General features: G+C 40.6%; 1 protein-coding gene and 1 long non-coding RNA gene across 3 annotated transcripts in view; both read right to left on the bottom strand.

Moving 5' to 3' along the window:
- The window catches only part of Atxn10 (ataxin 10), a 143814-nt gene that overhangs the window by 11482 nt on the left and 107148 nt on the right, over positions 1-25184 (bottom strand). Inside the window, exon 10 of one of the 2 annotated variants that reach the window (XM_085678540.2) lies at positions 19064-19154. In XM_085678540.2, coding sequence (XP_085534666.1) covers positions 19064-19154 — 91 coding nt within the window. The remainder of the gene's footprint in view (positions 1-19063; positions 19155-25184) is intronic. The other variant, XM_048444937.3, reaches the window with a different exon arrangement.
- Positions 4771-19056, bottom strand: LOC148118992 (uncharacterized). The gene is made up of 2 exons (XR_015735672.1): positions 17618-19056; positions 4771-7382 (listed from the first exon to the last, which is right to left on the bottom strand). It is a non-coding gene; the product is annotated as an uncharacterized LOC148118992 (long non-coding RNA).

The raw sequence follows: 25184 nt of genomic DNA, 5'->3' as shown, positions 1-25184 counted from the left end.
CATCTGAAGAATGTCACTTTGACTATGTTGGCTGGCCAAGTCTTCAGGCTTGTGTAGCAGTCACTTCGCCCACCCTCTCCACAACCTTTGGTGCTGTACGACTGAAACTCTAAACCCATTAAGCAGTGATGTTCCCTTTTCCCCCAGCTGCCAGAAGACACCTTTCCACTTCCTGTCTCCATGGTTCCGACTATTCTAAGTACAAGGTGGCAGAGATGACACCGTATGACTGGCTTACTTTGTGGCCTTGGGGTTCGTTTACGTCACAGCACGACAGTAGTTATTCTGGGACACAAAGAGCATATTTTGCTTTCCTATTCATCCTCTGGACAGACACCTAGGCTGCATCCAGCCTATAGCTACTGTAAATGATGCTGCTATGAACAGGGGTGTGAAAATATCTCCAAGGCCCTGCTTTCAGTTCTGAAGGAAGTATACTCAGAAGTGGAATTGCTACATTGTATAATCATCTTGTTCTTAACTTTCTGGGACAGCACTACTGCCAACAAATGTTTTGACAGTAGCTGTATACTGATTCCCACTAACAGTGTGCGCAAGATCCAAATTCTCCCCATCCTTCCTAAATTGTTTAACTTTCTGTATCTTTGACAGTTAGCCACTGTAGGGAGCATGAAGAGGTATCTCCTGGCTTGCTGTGTGTGCTTGATGACCCGTGATATGGAGTATCTTTTCCTGTACTTTTCCTGGTGATTACACAGCCTAAGAATCTTTTTAATTCATTTGTCCATCTTGGAATTGACTTATGTAGGTTGGTTATAAGTATTTTCTCCCATTCCAAAAAGTTACCCTTTTATGGTTGATGGTGTCTTCTAATGCACAATTTTAAAAAAATTTGATGCAGTCCAATTTGTATGCTGACTTTGCCATTTGTATCAAAAAAAAGAAGCCATCCCCAAATCTAAAGATGGCATTTTCTTCCTTGTGTTTTACAGTTTTAGTAAGATCTTTAGGTCTTTGATAAAGTGTTATGTATGGTCTTGGAAAGGGTCCTTCCTAATGTCCTTTTTTTGGCAATGGGTCTCATGATGCTGTCCATGATGGACTCCAACTCTTGGGTTCAAGTGATCCTCCTGCCCCAGCTGCTCAGCTTCCCCATCTCTGTCATCTGTGAGTGTCCAGTTTTACCTGCACTATTTGTGGATAGAGTAAAAATTCCCATCCTTGACAAAAAAATTATGAGACTATGTATGCCAGGGTTTATCTCTGGGTCTGAATTCTACTATACTAGTTCAAATGGCTTTCTTTAGGGCAGTTTTAAAGCTGAGATCAAGTTGTAGAATTTAGGAAGCATAAGGACCCCGGAGGAGTGTTTCTGAAGTTTCCTGAGATCCTATGACTTTCAGAACTAGTCTTCCTACTGAGTTGCACTAAATCTAAAGACATACTAATAGTCGGAATTACTGACAGATTATCAAAACCTTCAATGAAATGAGTATATTTCCATTTCCTTAGAGATTACTTTTCTTTCAACAACATTTTCATTGTATAAGCCTTCCTCCTGCTTGGTTAAATTAATTTCTCAGTATTTTATGATGCTACTATAAATGGAACACTTTCTTTTTCACAAGGTTCATTAGTATACAGAAATATAATTGTTTCTAATGCATTGATTCTGTATTTTACTATTTTATAGAATTCATTTATTAGTTATATTAGTATTGTCTAGAATACATAAGTTTTCTGTGTATAGTCAATCACCTAAACAGACAGTTTCATTTCTTCCTTTCCAATTTAAATGCCCTTCATTTTTTCCTGCCTAGTAGCTTTGGCTAGAACCTTCATAACTAAGTCAAATAAGAGGTAGAAAAACAAGCCAGGTGGTGGTGGTACACACCTTTAATCCCAGCACCCAGGAGGCAAAGATAGGCAGATCTGAGTTTGAGGCCAGTGTGGTCTAAATAGAGAGTTCTAGGACAGCCAGGGCTACACAGAGAAACCCTGTCTTGAAAACCCAAAAAGGAGTGGAGCATTCTTGCTTTGCTCTTCACCTTGGAGGAAAGGTGGCCAATTTTCTGCCACTGAATGTGATGCATGCTGTGGACTTCTTAAAAAGTTTCTATTATGTTGGGATAGCTACAATGCATTTCTAGTTTGCTGACTGTTTTTAACATGAAAGGTTTTTTTTTTTTTAATTTTGCAAATGGCTTTTCTGCACCAATAGAATTGGCCGTGCAATCTTTTCACTTGTTCTGTTAATGTGGTTTACCAATTTAGTGTAGCCATCCCTGCATTTCAGGAAGAAATCTTGCTGCATTGTTGTGTATAATCCTTTTAATATGCAGCTGAATTTAGTTTGCTAGTATTTTCTTGACTATTTCAATGTCAGTATTCCCAAGGAATATTGGTCTGTGGTTTCCTTATAGTGTCTCCTTTAACTATTATAAGGTAATGTTCCTCTCATGGAATGAAGTAAGAAGTGCTACTCCATCTTCAATGTTTTGGAAAATTTTGAGAATGACCAGTGTTAATTCTGTGAATGTAGATTCCACCAGGGAAGGCATCAAGTGCAGGGTTTCTGACCTCCTCACCAGGACAGGTATACTCAGTCTCCATTCCTTAGCAACTTAGATACAGTTTCAAATATCTAGAATTTATTCACTCAGGTTAACCAAATCATAGGCATACAATTATCACAGCACCTTTATAATTCTTATTTCTATAGAGTCAGTAGAGTATTGTATTATTTCATTTCTGATTTTAGTAATTTGAGTCTTCTCTCCTTTCTCATAACCATGTAGATGCAGGTTACCCATCTTAAAGAACAACTTTTGTTTTTGGCACCTAATTTCATTCTATTATGAAAGCTGTGCATACTAATTCTCTTTGAAAACGCACTGAGAGTTGATCTGTGTCATGATACAGGGTCTATCCTGGAAAACACTCCAGGAAGCATCTGTGGGAAACAGGCATGCCATTGCATTCTGTATATTCTGTACATACAGCTAGTGCAGCATGCTGTTTAAATTCTCTGCGCACCCTCATCTTCTGACAGACTTCTACCTATTATTCAAAGTTGGAGACTGAAGTAGACAACTATTAAAAAAAACTTTGAGCCAAGAAGAGGTGGTGCACGCCTTTAATCTCAGCACTCGGGAGGCAGAGGCAGGTGGACCTCTTTGAGTTCGAGGCCAGCCTGGTCCATAGAGCAATTCCAGGACAGCCAGAACTGTTATACAGAGAAACCTTGACTCAAAAAACTGAAAACAAAACAAAACAACAACAACAAAAACAAACTCCTTTTCTTTAGACTTGTCAGTTTTTGATTCATATACTTTGATGTACTTTTGCTAAAATTATATATATATATATATATATATATATATATATACACACACACTTTTTTTTTTTTTTTAGAGATAGGGTTTCTCTGTAGCTTTCGAGCCTGTCCTGCTTCAGTTCCTGCCTGGGCTTCCTGCAAAATGGACCCTATCTGGAAGCATAAGTCAAATAAACTCTTTCCTGCCAATGCTGCTTTTCCTCACAAGTTTTATCAAGTAATAGGAAGCAAATTAGGACATGAGATCTCCAGGTTCCATCTGGCAGCCTCTAATTTCATACTAGCAGTTTCCCTTAAACATTTCTACAAGGTCCTTAGCCCATTTCTCTGGGAATCTTTTAATTTCTTAGGCTTGAAGACAAACATGGTGGTACTTTTAGATGGTAGGGCTTTGATCGCCCCAACACACATACAATGAACACATCATCTCAAGATCTACTTCGAAGGTTTCTGACAACAAACTTCAAATAATCTTTGTTGATTGTTCTTATATGTTACAAGACATTCTTCTGCTAATTCTAAAATTCTCCTTTATCTTTCAAAAGTGATTATAATACATGAATCTCTTAAAAACTATTTTGTGTGCTGGGTGTGGTTTATGTTTGTACACATGTATGCATGCATGGAAGCCAGAATCAACATGAAGTAGTTTCCTCTACTGTACTCCATTATTATTATTATTATTATTATTATTATTATTATTATTATTATTATTATTATTTTATTATTTTGTGAAACAGAGTCTCTTAATGAACCTGGAGGTTGAAGATTTAGTTAAAATGGCTGGCTAGTAAGCCCCGGGAATCCTCTGGTCTGTCTTCCAGTAAAGAAGAACCAGGCAACTGGCTTTTTACGTGGCTCCTGGGGACCCAAGCTCATGCATTCATGCTTGAATCATAAGCACTTTACATTGAGGTCACCGGGCTTCTTAGATGTTCACGTCTTTCTCATCAAACACGGCAAGTTTCCGTCATTATCTTTATTCTCTCAGTCCCTTTCCACTCCCTACCATATCCCAACACCCACTAGTTAGCCTAGTCTCTCTTCCCCACCTTTCGTTTTCTGTCTGCCTTTCTTCCTCAACTCAGTCGTCTAAGGGCTTGGCTTCTATAATTGGTCACAAGGAAATAATGACTGCCTGTTAGTTAACTCAAAGAGAATGTAACACTCTTTACAGGATCAAACAAAAATATATTTTTCTTTCAATGTATTGGTCCTAGAAAAACAAGAGAATACAACACTTCCTGCTAGGAATGATGGCTTTAAAAATAAAATAGCAGTGAGTTACGATTTAACAGTTTTGAATGGCTGTAGTTTGTCAATGTTTTGTCCAGAGAAAATGACTGTTTCTGCTAAGTCGTTTTAGACAAAAATGCCAGTGATTATTCAGGGTTACCTAGAACATGTTTCTCTATGGCAATCAGCTACCCAATCTCTGAAGTGTCTTACTAAATATGTATTACTCATGGCAATAGTATTTGAATAGCAATTTTAATGTTACTAATTTCCTAAACATAACCAATCACCTTTGTTTGAAATACAGGAAACTAACATAAAAAGAAAACACAAACAGTAGCTTTGTAGAAAAACTGGTACTAAGTATTAATACTGTTTATGCACTAGGCTCTGTGCCAGGAGCGTCTTTGCACTATGCCCATCAGCAGCCATACTACGCTCACTCTAAATTCTGCACCTTGTCTGAAGGCAAATCTTCATCCTCTGGGATGGCTGGGATGACTATGGCCAGAGAACTGCTAGGCTGCTTAAGTGGGATGACAGCACCTGTGACACTGGGTTTATGAAGCAATGTGGAGAGAGGTGTAACATACATATCACACTGGGCTTCCTTGTGGCTGGGGTTGTGATTTTGATAGACAAACTTCTTGGAATCAGAGAGCAGCTCCTCAGAGGTAGTGATGGCAGGCGGCCATTGCATGGTACCATTTTAGTCTTGCTAATTTTGTTAAGTTGGATATAAAAGTCCTAAAATACAAAGACAAGACTTAAAAACTCACTGTACTACATTATGCACTTTGCAATGCAGAGAAACTGGGAGATGTGCAAAATATCTATGTCAACATACTAAATATATAATTTAGAAAAAGTTTCTAAAAAACAAACAAACAAACAAACAAAAAAAACCACTTGTTAGCCAGGTATGGTGAAAGGAGCCTTTAGTCCCAGAACTTGAGGGGCAAAGATAGATAGATCTCTCTGTAAGTCTGAGGCCAGCCTGCCCTATATAAAAGTTCCTGATCCCCAGGATGATGTAATGACCTGCCTCAAAAAACAAAATAGAATGTTTATTTTATGGGTTTATGTACATGTGTGCATGCCATAGAGGTCAGGGGGGAACCTGTGTAGGAGTTGGTTTTCTTATACCATGTTGGTTCTGGGGATGAAACTCGCATCATTGAACTTGGTGACAAGAATCTTTTCTTTTTTTTTGGACAGGGTTTTTCTGTAGTTTTGGAGTTTATCCTAGAACTAGCTCTTGTAGACCAGGCTGGCCTGTCTCCTGAGTACTGGGATTAAAGACATGTGCCACCACCAGGAGGTGGTGACAAGCATCTTTACAATGAGCCATCTTGCAGGACTGAAAAAAATTCCTGTTGGTTCTAAATTAAAAATATCCCAAGAAGATAACTAAGGTGCAATTACTTAGGCATGAGATTCTAATTTTGTTCTTTAAAACTGAGACTTACGCAATTTTTAGGACTAAGAGTGAGTGTCGCATAATATCAATGATGGCAGCTTTGTGTTTGGTCGTTGATACTTGGTCACCCAAGCACACAGCTTCTACACCACTCTCACAACACTTCCTTAGCAGACAGAACTATGTCCTCAGATCATCACTACTCTTGGGCCAGTGAAAGGAAAGTGAGAGGCAGTCATCTATGACAGAGCATGTTCCCTCACAACTGACAGACTGGCATTTGACAGAAGTGACAATCAGTCTGGGGAACCCTTCCAGTACGAAAAAACCAGATATAGCAAAGCTTGGTTCACTCCTGCTCCCTGGAGTAAGGGTTATCAGACAAAACAAGAAAGTATCCATCGTGCCTGCGTAAATAATGCTTACCACCACTTCAAAGACAGGCCAGGGTGCACAGCAGTCTGTACACTACTAAAACCTGAGTGACTTTGGCAATGCAAGAAAAGGACAGATGATGTCAGACGGAACACAGCTCTGGAACACTGATTGTATGGACTCATTTTAAATGGGTTTGGTCAAAACAACCTAAGGAAAAGTGGCCCACGTTTATGAACACATCAGCATGCTCATGTCCTCTGGATTCTAAGTTCCTGTTCTGGGTGCCACTGGCAGACCAACAGCAGTGCTACCCAAACAGGTCTTCACTTCCCATCTACATGGCAGTAACCCTGCCAAGGGATACACACCGAGAGTCACTGGTGCACTCCCAGCCAGAGGCCCAGTTCTTGCTCACTGTCTTCCCATAATGAACCTCTACTTTCCTGTGCACCCACCTTCTGTGCGGGCACTCGCTAGCTTTCGGTAGACAGAAAAGGTGATTTACATATTATCTTGGCATGGGAAAGAAAAATAAACACTTTTTTTTGCATTATTTTTGAGACAGGGTCTCAATATGTGGCACTGGCTGGTCTGGAACTCACAATGCAGATCAGGCCAGCCTCAAAATCAGAGATCCACCTGCCTTTGCCTCTCAGGAGCTGAGAATAAAGGTGGGTGCCCCCATGTCCCGCGAGACTTTACACCTTTAATAAAAACTGATTTATGGGAGAAAAACATTTAGAGGTTTAAAGGAAAGCAGTACTATTAAATTCTGGTTTTGATGTCAGTTCAACAGTGGAACAAGGTGTGAGTGCTGCTCAGCTGCTCAATACTAAGTGCAAACAGCTGTAAGAGCATCCTCTCAGAGCAATTTCCTAGTTTATTAGCTGCCTCCTGCGAGATGTCCCTGAGGCTGGGTGCAGTAAAACATGGAAGCAGGAAGGCATGTGAGATTCTCCACTCACTGGTGAACATCAAGTCCATAGCTCCCCGCTGTAGAGTCTGTGGCTTCTCACTGATGTCCTTTGGTCGCTGTCACAAGTTGGGTTCCTCATAAAGAAACATAACAGAAAAAAGCACTCCAAAGTTTATTTGAATTCTCAGATTCACCAAGATAAGGCTGTAGTACTTAGGGTTAACAATTACCTTGACAAAAATCTAGACTTAGCCAGAAGATGGGCTCTGGGGCATGCCAGGAAGGAACTATCTTGATTAGGTTAACTGGGGTAGGTAGCAGAAAGCTGAGCGGAGCACACATGGCTCTCTGCTCTGATGTGACAATGTGACAGCTCTCGAGCTCCCATTGCCTTGACTTCCTCCCCATGACAGACTTCCTAGAACTGTGAGCTAGACAGTTGCTTTTGCAGGGCATTTTATAATGACCCAGGAAAGAAACCAAATAAATGGTATGATGGTTCTGGTTTCCCCAAGCAAAGTTCCAAATGCACACAAGACTAGCTAAAACTCTGTGAAGTTCTGCAGAAACCATCCTGCTTAGAAAGGGTTTCTCACTTCTTAAAAAAGGCTTCTCCTACCTATTACTTAAGATATTCCAGACCAAAAGGGGCTTAGAAGGACATTTTGGTCATAATCCACAGGATAAGGGATATACTTCAGGGAACAGGGCTACAAAAACACATGGGATGGGTTTTCTAGCAGAAAAGGTCAACTGAAAAAAGTGATTTATGCGACCTGTTTAGGGACCATGACAGACAAAACCGAGGCACATGACTTGAGGATCATGGAGCAATTCCTGAAGAAGACATATACAACTCAAGTCTTAAAGGACGAAGGAGCTGGAAATACATCCTAAGATGGCTACCAACTCAGCACTCCACTGCTGGTCTAACTCATTACTTATGATCAGGCAGGACAGCAAGTTTTATCAAATAATTTATCAATAATTTATCAAATACTTGTCACCAGGATCAGTGCTACACAAGCTGTGCCCATCTCTTCCTCAAGAAAATACCATTGAAAGAAGCACGGTGTCCAAGCAGAGAGGGGGCTCGGGTGGGAATTTAGATTTTTAATTAGGACAAAAGGATTTAGCCATGGCGTCAGACAAACCTAGGGTTGCCCAGGACAATACACATGAGCTGGAGGAGTTCTGATTGAAACTTCAACTCTTGAGCTTCAGTTTCCTAATCTGTAGAACTGAAGCAATTATTACCAACTCTTAAGACAATGGATAGGCAGGATGTGGAACACAGAAAGCACCCAGTGAATGATTAAAATATTTAAGCATGAGGTGCAACAGAATGCACACACCCAAAATGTGCATACTGATCACTGTTCATATGTATGTATTTATTCCTCATTAAAATTTAGAGCATGGCTAGTACCTCAGGAGTCCCCAGTCCTTTTCTAACAATACTCATATCCCAAGTTCCCATAACCACTCTTCTGTCTACTACCATAGAAGAATCAAAGCACAGATGCATTTTATATCCAGTTTCTATCGCTGAATATGCTAACCAAACCATCAATCTCTTGTATACAGCAGTTTATTTTCCTTTACTGTGTGTCATGACCAACACAAGCACAATTTATTTTTCTACTTAACTATTGATAAACACCCAGTTTATTTCAGCCTGACAGTGCTTTAAGAAAGCTATTGCTGTGACACTTCCGGCCCATATCTGCTGTCAGACACATGCACACACTGGAGACCCACCGAGATGTACACTGCTGGCTCAGAGCGGGTACACGTTCCTCAGTATTGACCAGACTGACAATCCATACCCCATAGGAAGACGGAAAGCTCAGGCTGTTGCACACCTCTGCCATCAACCACTAGATTCCCCAGCCACTGGAATGGGGTAGTAGATAGAGGCTTCTTATTGTATGTAGAGTTCTTTTTATTGGTCACTGAATTTCTCTTTTTTAGTGAAGTTGTACACCAAATCTTTTGTCTGTTTTTTAAAACAGAATTATCTTTTCTTAGATTTTTTTTTTTTAGAATACTTGCCACATTACACAAGTTCAAAGTCAGATATACTGAAAGCAAATACCATTTCAGTCTTTCTTTTAGAGCTAGTATTCCCAATTGGGGGTTTGGTGTCTTGCTTAGGAACTCTGTCTACCTCCGTCTAAAAATCATATTCCCTCACAATTCCTTCTTGAAGCTCTATTGTCTTATTGGTCACAGTGAAGGCTATTCCCCACGAATTAACATTGCTGAATGGTAAAACAGAGGAGTCTGGGATGTTCTGCAGCCCCCAGCCCTCACCCCCAAGAGAGTTCTGCTGCAGCCCCATTATCAGGAGACCTGTTTCTCTTTGAATGAGGGGCCTGTGGTAATATTCCCTCACTCTCCATTTTGCTCTGGATGTCATTACTGGAGTATCATCGACTCACAGAAATAGTAGATGAAAATTTACCTTTCTTGTAAGGACTAAGAACCAGAATAAGACATGTGCGCAAGAGCATGTGCTTGCTAAGGAGCTGTGTGGGGTTATGCAGGTGGCTTTATACACATGGTATACAACCCAGGAGGGGGTGGTAGAGACTCAGAGTGAGATGTCTGGAGTGAAGAAGTGACAGAAAGCAAGCCCAGGTCTGTTTGGCCCAAAGTAGACATACCTGCCACTATGCCATGCTTCCTCAGCACAAGATTACATATTATTATTCCTGTAAAGGCTTACACTTCTTCATGTAAGTAAATTCTATTTTTTAAACAAATGTAGTCTTTCAACACAAGGGGAGAATTTAGATATGAGATAGATTTAAGAGTGGGGGGGTCATAAAATATACATAACAACTCAGCTTAGGCTCTCTTTCTATCCCTGTTCCCACTCAACCACCCCCCCAATAAAAACAATATATTAAAAAAACCCACATCAAGGACTACTGATCAAAACATAGATCAAAAAAGAATGAAAAGAAAAACATGGCAAATAAAGTTCAGCTGTTTCTATTTGGGAACAACAACAAAAAAAATCCCACTTGCCACAATAAACTGACAAATAAGAAATTGACTCTGCGGTAGTGAAACTGGAATTTTCCGATGGCACCAGCTACTCTGTCATTACTGTGGGTGACCCAAGAGTGAGTGGGGGCGATGAACAGCTGGGAGCTGGCTGGGCTTACATCCCTGACCCAGGAGTACCCCAGTGCAGGCCTGCAGGGTTAGGCTCCCCTCTGAGCCATGGCTTTCCCCTGGCAGTGGAAATCCCTGCTAGTTGCATAAACTGCTTCTAAAGAATACTCCACTGTTAGACCAGTCTAATCTTCCCATCTACATGTGAGGAGGAAGCAGAGGTCTTTTACAGTGAGGTATACAGATTTCTCATGGGAAAGATGGACATTGACAAGAATCTCAGGCCCCACCCCAATACCTGGAGGATGCTCAAGGACACTACACAGCCAGTTTACAGTTTATCCAGGCACATCAAATATGTATTCTGTGTGCTTGCTGTGTGTGTTCATGTGCATGTGCGCACAACAGAGAAAGAGAAAGAGAGAGAGAAAGAGAGAGAGAGAAAGGGGGGGAGAACAAGGTGTGTCTAAATCTTGATTAAAAGCTTGTTTAGGCTAAATGATTGGATGAATGAGTTAAACCAAATTCAAAATATTCCTGAACCTAAGATAAAGACTCACTGAACAATTTAAGAACCCTTGGGGAAAAGTTTTCTTGGGCTTAGAGTTGTTCTGCTTCCTGATTAATAAACATAAATTCAAGAATCAAGACATGATAATACTTTACATAGAAGAATTAAAAAGGAAACTCACGAGTGACTATGTCTTCTCACTGACTGGGGCAGAGAGGCTCAGTTTTAAATTTAATTTTAGATCTGCTAATTTAGGAATGTGAAATGGGGAGTTGATGCTCTGCATGAAGTTTGTCCTGAGAGTGCACAGGCAATGGGAACTGTGATCACGCACAGGACAGCACTGTTATCAGCCTGAGCCATGCCACCTACTACCTCTTGCCTGGATGGTATCAACAACCTTCCTGGAGGTCTTTCCTAAGGCCTGGATCAGTGTCAGATACATAAAAGACATTCAATAAACACTGCCAGAGACAACAGAAGGGAGTTGTAGGCAAGCCTAGGCACACGTCACATTTAAGCTACAGAAAAGGTAGCAACCAAGAAGACAAGGAAGAGCCACTGATAGAAGGGAGTAGGGGAGGAGAAAAACACAGAAGCCAAGAAAGGTAGTATGCTAAGGACATGATTAATTATGATAAAATATTAAGTCATAGAGTTGGAAAGATGGCTCAGTAGGTAAGAAACCTTGCTGCTCTTCCACAGGACAGAAGTTTGATTCCCAGAACCAATGGTGGGCAGTTCACAACCACACATAACTCCATCCAGCTCTAGAGGCATTCTAAGGCTGTCTTCTGGCCTCCATGGACACCTGTATATACATACCCCCACACACATAAATCAAAACAAGGTAAATCTTCAAACTATTAAATCACATACAAATAAAGCAAAATATCCACTGATTTTGGCAGTATGTTGGAAATGCGGCCATTAAAAAAACCATGAAATTTATAAACACGTGCTGTCTCTGACCCCTTTTGAAGTCCCACTGGAAAAAATTTTGATGGGTGGGGGTTTTTCGAAACAGTGTTTCTCTGTCTAGTCTTTGGCTGTCCTTGAACTAGCTCTGTAGACCAGTCTGACCTCAAACTCACAAAGATCCACCTGCCTGCACCTCCTGAGCACTGGGATTAAAGAAGTGCACTGGCATGAAAAAAAAAATTTAAAGGCACAAACCCACATATGTAAAGATTTTAGAAAGAGATGGATCAGTGGCTAAGAGCATTTGTTGCTCTTGCAGAGGACTTGAATTTGGTTCCCAGTACCCACACTAGGCAGCTCAGAATCTCCTGTATATCCACTTCCAGGGGTTCCAACGTCCTCTTTTGCTCTCCACGGGCATATGCACACATGCAGTACATGTGCTCCATCTCATACATATACAGATAAAATATATATACATATAGATGTATGTGTATAAATATATATATTTAAATGTTTTAAATGCTAAAAGGAAACAGACAAGAAGTTAACAGATGAGACAACTGCTTGAGTAAAACCAGGGAGGGCAGTATAGAAGACTAAAGAAGTGATTTGAATGCAAGGATGATAACATGTACATATTCAATTACAGGTGAAAACGGGCTCCATCCCTTAGAAATTAAAAAAAAAAAAAGTCTTAGGGTTTCTACTGCTCTGATGAGACCATGACCAAGACAATTCTTTTCTTTTTTAAAGATTTATTTATGTATTATGCACACAGTGTTCTGGGGGTGTGAGTCATCATGTGGTTGCTGAGAATTGAACTCAAGACCTCTGGAAGAACAGTCAGTTTTCTTAACCTCTGAGCCACCCCTCTTGCCATGACCATGGCAATTCTTATAAAGGAAAACGTCAGATCAGGACTGGCTTACAGTTTCAGAAGTTTAGTTCATTATTGTCATGTTGGGAAGCATGGCAGCACACAGACAGACATGGTGCTAGAAAAGGAGCTGAGAGTTCTATATCTAGATTGGTAGGCAGCAGGAAGAGAAGTGAGCCATTAGGCCTGGCTTGAGAATCTGAGACCTCAAAGCCCACCCCCAGTGATACACTTCCTCCAACAAAGCAACACCTACTCCAACTAGGCCATATCTCCTATTAGTGCCACTCCCTGTGGATTTATGGGAGCCATTTTTCAAACCACCACACACACAAAAGAAAAAACCCCTAAAAAAACCAAAAAACAAAAGAATTGCTTGCAAATTTAAGTAGGTGGGCCTGGGGTCTAGGGAGATTGTTCAGCCCATGAAGTGCTTGGTATTCAAGCATGAGGACCCAGGTTAGATCCTCACATTCACATAAAATGTCAGGTGAGTAGCACACGCTTGTAATCCTAGCACAGGGGAGCTGGAGATAGGATAATTGTGTCAAGTTCCAGGTTCCAGCGAGACTGACTCAAAAATAAAACAGATAGCACTAGAAAAGGAACGACACCTGAGGTTGACCTACACACACACGCACACGCGCGCGCACACACACACACACACACACACACACACACACACACACACGCCAAGGAGAATAGGTGGACCCCCAGTGACTCTCCTTCATCTCAATAGAAGACCAGAATACCCATTAAGTCAAGTAGCAGGGTAAAGAACATGGAGCACACATCAGAAACAACTAAGAATGGAAATAACCTTCTGGGAAAGGAGGGGAATAAACAAAAGCATAAATAGTCGAGTCAAGTCCCTGCAGCTAATTTGACAAAATACAATGACTTCACATTTTAACACAACAATGAAAAACTGGAGGCCAAAGAGAAAAATTTTCTGTTAAAAAAAATCACTTTAAAAATCATGTGCGCATACATATGTATGAGGATGTACATGTGGAGGTCAGAGGACTACTCTGTATGGTCAGTTCTCTCCTTCTACTTGTATATGGGTTTTGGGATCAAATCCAGGTTGCTAGACTTGCAAGTGCCTTAACCCCATGAACCACCAGCCCAAGAAAAACATTTTCAAATAAACTCATTGTCCTCCAACAATGAAGACACATTAAAAGGAGGGGAATGAGTCCAGGCAGAATGTGGAGAAATAAGTAATTAAGGAGAGGGAAGGTGATAAATATATACACAGAACTAAACAAATACTGACACATACAATACTTATTTTCATTAATTATGGTGTGTGTTCGCATATGTGTTATAGCATGTGTGGAAGTCAGACAAGTTGTGGGTGTTGGTACTCTCACACAAAGTGAATGCCAGGGATCAAACTCAGGTGGTCAAGATTGGTAGCAAGCACCCTTACCTGCTAATTCATTTTGCTAGCCCAAGAAACATATATGTGAATATAAGTGTATGTGTGTGTATTTCTATCCCTATATCTACACACACACACACACACACACACTGTTGTGGTCTTTTAATTTTTTTTTTTGATACAGGGTTTTTCTGTAGCTTTGGAGCCTGTCCTGGAACTTGTTCTATAGACCAAGCTGGCCTAAAACTCAGAGATCCACCTGTCTCTGCCTTCCGAGTGCTGAGATTAAAGGCGTGCACCACCACCAACTGGCCCAAGAAACCTATTTTATGAGGTTCCAAATACAGAAGTAAACACAGCATAGTTAGAGCATGGGAGGGGTTTTAGCAGTCCTGGCTGAACTTCCTCAGAAGAGGAGTAAGGGGCCTGAGATCGGAAGATTCCATCATGCACTCCATTTGCTCAGGAAATAATGCCAACAGTTAACAAACAATAGTTCATGAAAGTAAAAGCTAATGACTAGCCAAGGAAATAATTCTTCAAGTACAGAAATGGTCTACAAAATCTGAGAGGAATCTTTGCTGGGTATAGATCTGACAGAGGATTAGTATCTAGCATATACAAAGAACTCTGAATACTAAATACCAAACAACCCAGCTACATGAACTAATGAAGTAAGCAGACAACCCTCAAAGGTAAGTATGAATGGCCAATAAATACATGAAAAAAATGTTTAACACTTGCACCCATCAGAGAACTGCAAAAAACAACCAAATAAACGATACTGAGATTCTGTCTCACCCCAGTGAAAATAGCACTCAGAGAACTAGAGACACTGGCAAGGATATGATCAAAAAACCCTTCTTAATTGTGGTGGGGATTTACTCAGTCCACCCATTATGATAATTACGATGGAGGTTTCTCAAAAAACTAAAAGCAAAGGAAACAGCCAACCCAGCCATGGCATTCCTGGATGATTCTAAGTCAATACCTCACAGAGACACTTGCACATCAATACTTACTGCAGTACTGCTCATCATAGCTAAACTATGGGACCGGCCTACATGTCCATCAGCAGACAGGATAAATAAATTGCGGTGTATGTATAGACAGAAATTTTTCAGCCATGAAGAAATCAGGTTTGCTGTTAAGAAAATGGGTGCAAATGGAGACGGTCATATTAAGCAAACCACATCAATTTCAGAAAGACAAGTATGACAAGTTCTCTCTCATTTGTGGGTCCTGAAGTTTACAGAAACATACAAAATCATGCCATGTATATATCATGTGAAAGAAGAAGTGAAAGTGTCTACAGACACCTGCGACCTGCTGTCCATATCCTATGTGTCCAGTGATAGTGACAAGTGTAGTTCAATACAAAATCATCTGTAACCTCAGTGCCGAGGAATGGGGTAGCAGTGCTCAGTGGTCAGAAAGTCTAGCCAAATCTAGGCATTCCAGGTTCAGTGATAGACCCTTTCTCAAAAAAAAAAAAAAAAGGTGGAAGATAACTGAGAAAAACATGCAAAGTAAAAGCTCTAGACCCCACGTACTTGTGCACAAATATGCATTCATTATCTATACATACGCACGTATACATGCACTCCCCACATGAACATATATATAACATACAAATAATAAAAATGAGACATCCCAGTATAAGAATATATAAATGGCTTCATCAAGAACATTATGTTTTGTATGTAAGAGCAAATATAACAAACATAATTCATATGGCAAGTGAACATGTTTTATAAAGGTTTAGTTTTTCGCTTGTTTCATGAAGCAGAATCTTGCTAGGTAGCTAGCTACCTCTGCTTTCTGAGTACTGGGTTACAAGGGTGCCCTATCACTTCCTGGACAAATAAACATTTTAGGAGATGCTCAGGCCCTTTTATAAATGTACAATGGGGAGTGGGAGTGAAGTCTGCAGTCTTAATTGCAGTACTGAATCTCTGAGGGAAATGATATGGCATATACAAGAACTAAATGTTCCAACCATGAAGTCAACAGGCAGTACTAAAGTTATCTATTACAATTTATGGGCTGGACTAGAGAGATAGCTCAACAGTTAAGAGAGCTAGCTGCTCTTGCAAGGGACCCATGTTCAGTTCCTAGCACCTACACAGCAGATCACAAATGTCTGTAATCCCAGTTCTGTAACTGTAACTCAGGGGATCCAGTGACACCTTCTGGCCTCTGAGGGTACTGCATACACATGATGTGCTTATCTACCTACAGGCAAACACTTATAACCACAAAATAAAAATAAATAAATCTTGCGGGGGGGAAACACAGTATAACATTTTCATAGACAAAGGCAAATACAAGGAAAAACAGTTCCAAGGGTGGAATAAAAAGAATGGAGCTCTGGGCATAGTGGCATACTCCTTGAGTCTGGAGGACCACTGAAAATTTGAGACCAGACTAGGCAATACAGCAAGACCTTTTTCTCAAAATTTAAATAAAAATCCAAAGTGTAGACAGTGCCAGAGCTACAGTTCTCCCATTAAACGCCTTCTAGTACTTTGAAAAAAGAAGAGCCATTAAAAATACATTATTTGCCAGGTTCTGGTGGTACACGCCTTTAATCCCAGTACTTGGGAGGCAGAGGCAGGTGGTCTCTGTGAGTTTAAGGCCAGCCTGGTCTACAGAGTGAGCTCAAGGATAGCCAGGACTTGTTTCACAGAGAAATCTTGTCTCAAACGCCCCACTCCCAAAAGAAATCATTATTTTCTTTTTCTTTCCTTTCTTCCTTTCCTCTCCTCTCCTTTTTCCTCTCCTCTCCCCCTCTCCCCCCTTCTTGTTGTTTGAGACAGGATCTTACTATGTTGTTCTGGCTGTGGCTGTTCTGGAACTCACTATGTAGACCAGGCTGTTCTTGAACTCACAGAGATCTACCAGGCTCTACCTCCCTAGTTAGTGTTGGGATTAAAGGCATGTGTCAACACACCTAGCATAAATATATGATTTTCAACAAAACATTTAAGAAATAAAAGCACCGAGAAAGAAGAACAACTGGGAGGTGAAAAGTAACGTCAAGGTAATGAGATAATTCTCAGGAAACTTGCTGTGAGCAGAAGCAGAGAAACATAAGCAAAGGAGCTGTGCAGCTGCACACATGGGTAAGGTAGGCAACGTGACACACACTGTTTCTCTATTTGCTCTGGTAATCAGATTTTAATTTACAGCTATAACTGAAAAATGAATCCTTGGGTGTAATGTCTTCTCATTTCTGACAATTCAACATTATGTGCCTTTTGCTTTGATATTTCAGGATGTAGTTCATCTTACTGTAAACATACTTTATATGACTTTAAAATCTGGTAGGACTAATAAATGAAACTGCAAAGAAATATCAAACACATTAAAACTGCTTACAATATTCTCTTTTCTTAATGATTTAGAGACAAACTAAGCGTCTCCCAATGCTGAATTATCGCCACGAAAGCCAGTTGTCTACATGGACATCCATGACATGCATGCTTTAAAGTCATTTTCTACTGCATGGGCATGTTCACAGGATTTGGCTGCATATGCTCACCTCATCTCAGCAACTCCTATGGAGGCAGGACAGGAGAACCAGCTACTCACAAGCATAAGTTCTGACTGACGTTTAGGACAAACACTTGGGACTTTTGGTTTATTTCCTCATCTACAAAATGGGGTCTGATCATATAAGCATCTGCTTCATGTGTTGTCAGAATTAAGTAAGGCCACAACACATGAAAACATACAATAAAGACTAAACAAGGACAAAAGTGCTGAGAACACTATTCCACGTAGTATACTGGAGCATTCCCCTTTGGACTTTGGTAAAGATAAGTACCAAAGCTAAAAACCCGTCCTCACTCTCAGTTTAGGGACTATGAAGACAAACTGGGGGTAGTCGTGGTCAAGACAACTGGCTTTCTGCCTGAAAAGATATCTGCAATTTCTACTGCCCCCCCCCCCAACAGAAACACTCGTCTTTTGTCTTTCCTTTTCCTTGGAGCTAAAAAGCCATCCAAACTCTACTCTGAGTACTATGCAGTGACTGATGACAGTCACAAAGAAGTGTGTCAATTCTTTCGAGCCTTGAAGGAGAGTCTTCTAAGGCTCTTGATTTGGCTTTTCCTGATCTCATGAGCTGCTGTGTCAAAATCAGATTTTATATTATAAATTGGGCAAATGACAGTATTTTTAACAAAACATTAAGCATTTTTCTGTTTACTTTACTCTGAAATGTGATTATCTTCTTAGCAGAAGCCCCCAAGAGAAGGTTCTCTTGGGTAAAACACCCCTACTCATCCTAGGATGGGCTCCTCACTATCCAACCAAGCCTTACTCTCTCAACTTTCAGTTTCATAAGGACTCCTCTTACAGTGCAAAAGCAGAGGCCACGTGTAGGGCCCAGAGCAAAGGGCAGGACAGAATCTGGCTCATCAGGTAAGTTCTGATCATCAAATAGGTCTCATTTCAAGCCTAAAGAGGCTGCACCAGGTCCCTGACCAATCACAATACTAAATTAGTTTTATTTGGCATCATGACTTGGTGCACTGAAGAAATAATTAAAATCTCACGCAGAACACTAGCCAGGGAGGATGGACAACAACCCAAGTAGGGGCAGGGATCCCACCTCAGCAGCAGGGGGCTGCAGGACAGGGCCCTGAGCAAGGAAAACTGATGGGCACAGAAACGTTTCTTATTGCTAGGGTGCAGAATGCTCCTCCTGCTTCTGTGCTGTCAAGCCTTTGTTAAAGAGTGCTAACTGACAGGAGTCTAAGATCTCTACAGTGAACACAAGCCTAGTGTTGTATGCTTATTCCAAGGACCACACACACACTTTGGAAGACGATATACAGTGGAATGAGCTGTCTCTGCCACACATTTTAGCCACATGCTGTTTTCAGATGTCCTGGTTACCTTGAAAATTAACTCATTATTCTATGAGCTAGCCATCTTACATATTGAACAAACACCAAGACAGGAACAAGCCAGGCTACAGCACCTGGTTGTGGGTCATAGTCAAGGATACAGGGGTTGTTGTCATCAATATTGCTGCTGTCCAGGATCAGAGGAATGCCATCCAGCTCGTTCACCTAAAGGGAAAGAAAACGGACAACCAGGTCAAGACTACAGAATAGATGACTCGTTTCACCTCCGTAATTTCCTGATTATAATATTGCTTCACCTATAATATATAAAAGCAGATATATAGGGTTTAAATAGATGGCTCAGTCAGTGAAGTGCATGTTTTACAACCATAAAGACCTGAGTTTGAACCCTAGAATCCATGTTTTTTTTTTAAAACAATAACAACAATAATACCCAATCCCCCACTCCACCAAAAACCAGAACAGTGGTACACACTTGCACAAGGTGGACAGTCAATAGTCTAGCCTAGCACATCAATAAAACCCTGTCGCAGAACAAAGTGGATGGTGTCAAGGAAGGGCACTGAAGCTGCCCTCTGGTCTTGATATGCAGATGCACACGCGTGCACACAACACACACAAAGAGAAAAGCAGACATATGAGCACAGAGAAGACTTCATTCTTTTCACTCTTCCTTAAGACAGGGCATTTGGGCAGTCATTTTGAAAAGAACAGAAGTAGATTACACTCTAATGCTGCCTTTTAAGGATAAACTCCCTATCTGAGCTTTAATTTAAAAACAAAGAAATCCTACCAAAATAGAGATCAGAATCCTTTTCTACAAAGAAAACAAGATGTTTACCAACTAGGTCTCACGTCCAGAAATGAGAGTTAACATCTGACATTAAGAAAAAAAGACAAATGAAAGTAGAGAAAAATATTTGTAGGATAGTACAGATTTGTAATATACTTGCAAAGAATTAGCATTTATATAAGGAGCCTGAGCAGCAATCTAGGAATCAGGAGACAGGTGTGACAGGGCTGGGAGCTGAGGTCGGCCAGGATCCCAACCTTGGAGACTCAGTTTTCTCATCTACAAAATGGGATGTAAAAATCTACAGATTATGATGTTAGTTGACTGTAGCAAGGAATGGGGACTTCTAGAAGCCCAAGGAAGCAAGTATATTTTCAACAGGGCCAAATACATACTTTCATTTCATTTCTGCATGGTGCTAAACTGTCGACTTCTCGTAAGTGAAAGAAGAAATAAAAAACTATTCAGGATTTATTCAGTGCAAGAAAAATAAAGAAAACTAAAATTCTAAGGTCTATCAAGTTGGTAGGAGTTTGATAGAAGTGAAATCACACATAAATACTGAAATCTAAGCAAGCTATACAGGTAAATTAAAGATATATTAAACATCATGGCTCCACTGATACTTTGGACTCCTAGGTAAACACCTCACTCACAGGACTGCATTACAAAAGGCTACAGGAAACTTTTTATAGAAACTCATTGACTGTTTTCAACGTACAAGGACTATTCTAGACCCAGATGACAAATACATAATTACAGACTTAAGAATGAACACTGGGTAAGGTCACTGGGAACAGCAGACATCAATGCAACTCCTTCCCTGACAACAGAATTTGTTATTGCAGAACTCAGGTTTATTGCTGCAGCTACACCAGTAGAGCGACTATCTGGGGGTAAGAGAACAATTAAGAAATTAATGAGTTTTCTTCTGTTAGCACTCCATAAAATAAGGAAGTTGTTTGTTTCTTTACCTAACATGTTAGGAACTGATTGCAAACCCATAATAAATGAGTCACAGGTTGTAGTTCTCTGGAGGAGCCAAGCTCAGTCAACACTTTCTTTTTACATGGTAATGTTGCCCTACAAGACAGTAAGCCTAGCTTAAACAAACATCTAGGTCCTGGAAACGGTGTAGACAGAGGACAGTAACTGGTTATCTATTTCCTTTCTGCCCTACATGAGCAAGTGATGCTGGAGAAACAATGAAAGCATATAGGTCCTACAGGGGAGCAAGCTCCTTTGGGAACATGCATTGGGCTGGCCAAGAAACTGCCTTAATAATCCTGGTTGCTTGGACACTGAATGGTGAATGAAAAACCTTGAAAAATTCAAGAGCATACACAATACTAAGGTGGGGCAGAATCTTTTCCAGTCAGGCCTTACTGTTTAGTAAAAAATGCATTCATAACATAGATATTCAGGCAGACTCACAGATCACAATCTCATGCCAAAAAGAATGAGCCAAGGTTGGGGGGTGTAACTCAGCAGCACAGCACTTGCCTAGCAAACTCTAGGCCCATGGTTCTATTCTCAGCACTACAGATAGGTAGGTAGGTAGGTAGGTAGGTTGGTAGGTTGGTAGGTTGGTAGGTTGGTAGATAGATACACAGACAGACAGACTGACTGACTTTAGCCAGGTGTAGTGGTGCGCACTGTTTTGTTTGCGATTTTGAAGATTGCTTTGGCTGCTGTACTGGTTTGACAGTGCTGCTATAACAAAGCAGCACAGAGCAAATGGCTCATAGGATAAACAACAACCATTTCTCTGCTTTGGTGGCAAAGAGTTGAAGGTTAAGAGATGAACAGAATAGTTTTTGTTGTTAAAATTTCCTTTCTACTGAAGGTGGTAGAAGAGAATTTGCTCCAGGCTTCTCTTTGGGCAACTGCTGGTGGGTCCTTTTCAGCTTGCAGATTTCTGTGTTGACCTTCACATGATGTTTGACCTATACCTGTGAACTGTATCCAAACTGTTCTTTTGTATAAGGAGACCAGTCACACTGAGTTAGGAAGCCAGTTTAATATCATCATAACTCGACTAATTACACCTGTAATAACTGTTTCCGAGTAAGGTCACATATAGCACTTCAACACAGGAAGGGAAAGGATGCAAAATTCAACCAATAATGGCTACTACAGGTCTCGTCCAAAAAACTTGAAAGTCAGTTTTTACCCCCCCCCCCCCCAAAAAAAAAGAAGGAAGAAAGAAAGAGAAAGAACCTATGAGATTGGACTGGTATAGCCTAAATAACTGCCAGGTGATGCCTTGGGAAGAAATGACATAACCTTACAACAGTCAGTTTTTCATTAAAACTCAGCTTCTCTTGGTAACTTTTTATGGCTTTCAGGTCTGGAATTTATACATAAACTTACTCCTAAGAATTTCATGCTTTATAATGGCATTATAGAAATATTTCAATTTTTGCTAGATTTTTTTTAATAACTCTTCCTCTATCTTTTGCTCAAATGGTTACTCTAGAATTCAGAATATATATCTTTAACTTGTTGTAGCCTGTTTATAAACTACATTATATTACTTCAAACAATGTGTGCCACCACGCTTTAAGGAACAAACCATGGTTTGTCCACAGCTGTTATAACAGAATAGAAAAAGTTAAAGCTAACAAACAAATGTATGAAGCCAATATCACACGGTTTCTAAATTGAGTAAGACAAACGAGTACAAGAAAATTAAAGGATCACTTAAATCCTCCTCACCACCAATCTTGCAACATTAGCTAGACTAAACAGTCTCCAAAAAATGCATCAAGATCAGGCAGCTTTCTAAAAAAAAAAATTCAAGTATAGCACAGATCAAGATGTAGACAAGGAAATGATTCTCACTGATACACTCAAATTAATCTCAGTCTGCACAGAAAAGTAAAAATTAAGCTCAGCCCTACTTCTAACTTCTTTCATTCTCAGAAACCCATTAAACTAAACGAGGCTGTATCAGAATTCCTGTTAAGAGGCCTGTCTGTCATAAAGTACTCATTTAGTTTAGGTAGATCATTGCTGTGGGACAATGGTCTTCTACCCTGTAAAGATGGGTCACTTGTATTGCTTTAAGAAAATGCTGATTGGCCAGTAGCCAGGCAGTAAGTATAGGTGGGGCAACCAGAATAGGAGAATTCTGGGAAGAGGAAAGGCTGAGTCTGCAGTCATCACAGAGGAAGCAATATAAGAATGCCTTGCTGATAAAAGGTACAAAGCCACATGGCTAACACAGACAAGAATTATGGACTAATTTAAGATATGAGAGTTAATAAGAATCCCGAGCTAATAGGCCAACTGATGTGGGATTCCCCTCTGTATGCTGTGAATGCCATTGGTTAATGAATAAAGAATCTGCCTTGGCCTATGATAGGGTAAGTAGAACTAGGCATGGAAAAGAAAACTGAATGCTGGAAGAGAGAAGGCGGAGTAAGAGAGAAGCCATGTAGCCCCACGGAGACAGATGCTGGAATTTTACCTGGAAATGGGTTAATTTAAGATATGAGGTTAGCCAGAAATACACTTAAGCTATTGGCTAAATAGTATTGCAAATAATATAGTTTCTGTGTGATTATTTTGGAGCCGAGCAGCCAGGAATGAACCAACAAGCAACCTCCTACTACAGCCAACCAGTTTATAATTAATGTAGACTTCTGTGTATTTTTCTTTGCGACTGAACGGCTGTGGGACCAGATGGGACAAAAACCTCTGGCAACAGATCATAACAATAGAAAAAAGGGCAAACATTACCTGCTCCCAAGTAATGATGTAAAAAAGTTAATCTGATGATATACTAAAATTGTAAAGGTCTTTGGAACATTTTATCTCTAAAAATCAGAGATGCTCAAGGATGCCATGAGGAGCTGGTATGAGAGGCTCTTGAAGGCTCACAAACAAGACAGAGGTAGGGGAGGAAAGAAAATAATGAAGTATAAGACTGACAGAGCTAACAGAGGAGTAGACTGTTCTTGTTTTAATTTTGTAACTTTTCGAAAATTTTAATTACATCACCCCCTCTTCTCAAGTCCTTCCCATATTTCACCCTACCCCTGCCCTGCTCCCTCTAACGTTCACAGTCTCTTATTCTTTAATTATTATTACTTCACACATACACACAAACACAAAAATAAACAAATAAATAAGCAAATATATAAATACAACTGCTGAGTCTGATTAGTGTTTTTAGGGCTGACCACTTGGCACTGAATAACCCACTGGGGCCTCATCTACAGGAAAGACTGACAGATATTCTCTCTCTCTCTCTCTCTCTCTCTCTCTCTCTCTCTCTCTCTCTCTCTCTCTCTCTGCAGTCTTTAATTGCCTATAGCTCTTCATTTAGGTTGGCGGACAACCAGATTCCTCCCATCCCAGTTGTCATGTCAATTAGTGCTGTCATTGTTCAGGTCTGGTTTAGGCAGCCATACTGTTGAGGTGTGGGGAAGGATGGGGGTTGGATGTGAGGGTGGGCTAACCATAACTAAGGATGCATGAAAAAAAATCCCTAAAGAAACCTACTATGTTTGTAAACTAATTTAAGACATAATTTTAAAAAACAGGAGTTTAAACACAAATACCCTACACAGGTGGATAATGATTCTGGCAGAAGACATAGACTGTTAAATAAAAATCTTAGTACTGGGTATGGGATACCTTTTATGAGATACCCCTAGGAGTAGGACCCCAGAGAATCCTAAAACAATACATGATATTGTCGTCAACCTCAGATGCTAACCATAACTAGATGGTAAGACCCTGTTTCTGAAGACACAACACACTTTTGTTGCAGGATGCAGAGAAATCAGGGGAGAAAGCTTCCTGCTGACTAGGTTTCATAGTGCCAAAAGTTCTCTATTGGCTGCTGGCAGTATATCCTACAGCTAACCATGCCTGCTATCATATTAGCGCCTGCCAGGCAAGGCGTGCCCACTGGCACAATGGCACACAAAGGTTACAAACAGGAGTAACTAGCTGCTTTGGGGATGGATTCGAGGCCTGCTCTACAGAAGGAATTCAGGCCCAGTGCTACTGTAAACCAACAAAGCCACAGCTCAGGAGGTCACGTGCCTACTGCTATTTTCTAAGTATTGATGCTTATACCTATGCTGCCCTCAGCCTTGTCAGGGAAGCTTCTCTGTGCAGTGAGCAGCAGTAAATGCAGAGATTCCTAAGTGGTCAAAGTGCTGAGAGTAGGAATCTAATAGATGCACAGTCCTGGGTGGGACAGCTATAGCCATCCATTAACCCTACTTCCCTGGACAAAAGACCTAAGGGAGACAAAAGACAGAAGAGGAACAGAAAGAATGTAAAGGGCAGAGGATGGGAGAAACACAGGGAAACACTGTGTTGGGGACATGACATGATCAAAGCACCCATGAACTCACTGTAGCTATGATTACCTGCACAAGATCAGTCAGCATTCCAACAGACAGCACTAACTGGACTCAGGG

This window comes from Myodes glareolus, chromosome 19 (assembly GCF_982192425.1).
Source record: "Myodes glareolus chromosome 19, mMyoGla1.1, whole genome shotgun sequence".
NCBI lineage: Eukaryota > Metazoa > Chordata > Mammalia > Rodentia > Cricetidae > Myodes > Myodes glareolus.
This window is presented reverse-complemented; position numbering and strand designations above follow the sequence as displayed.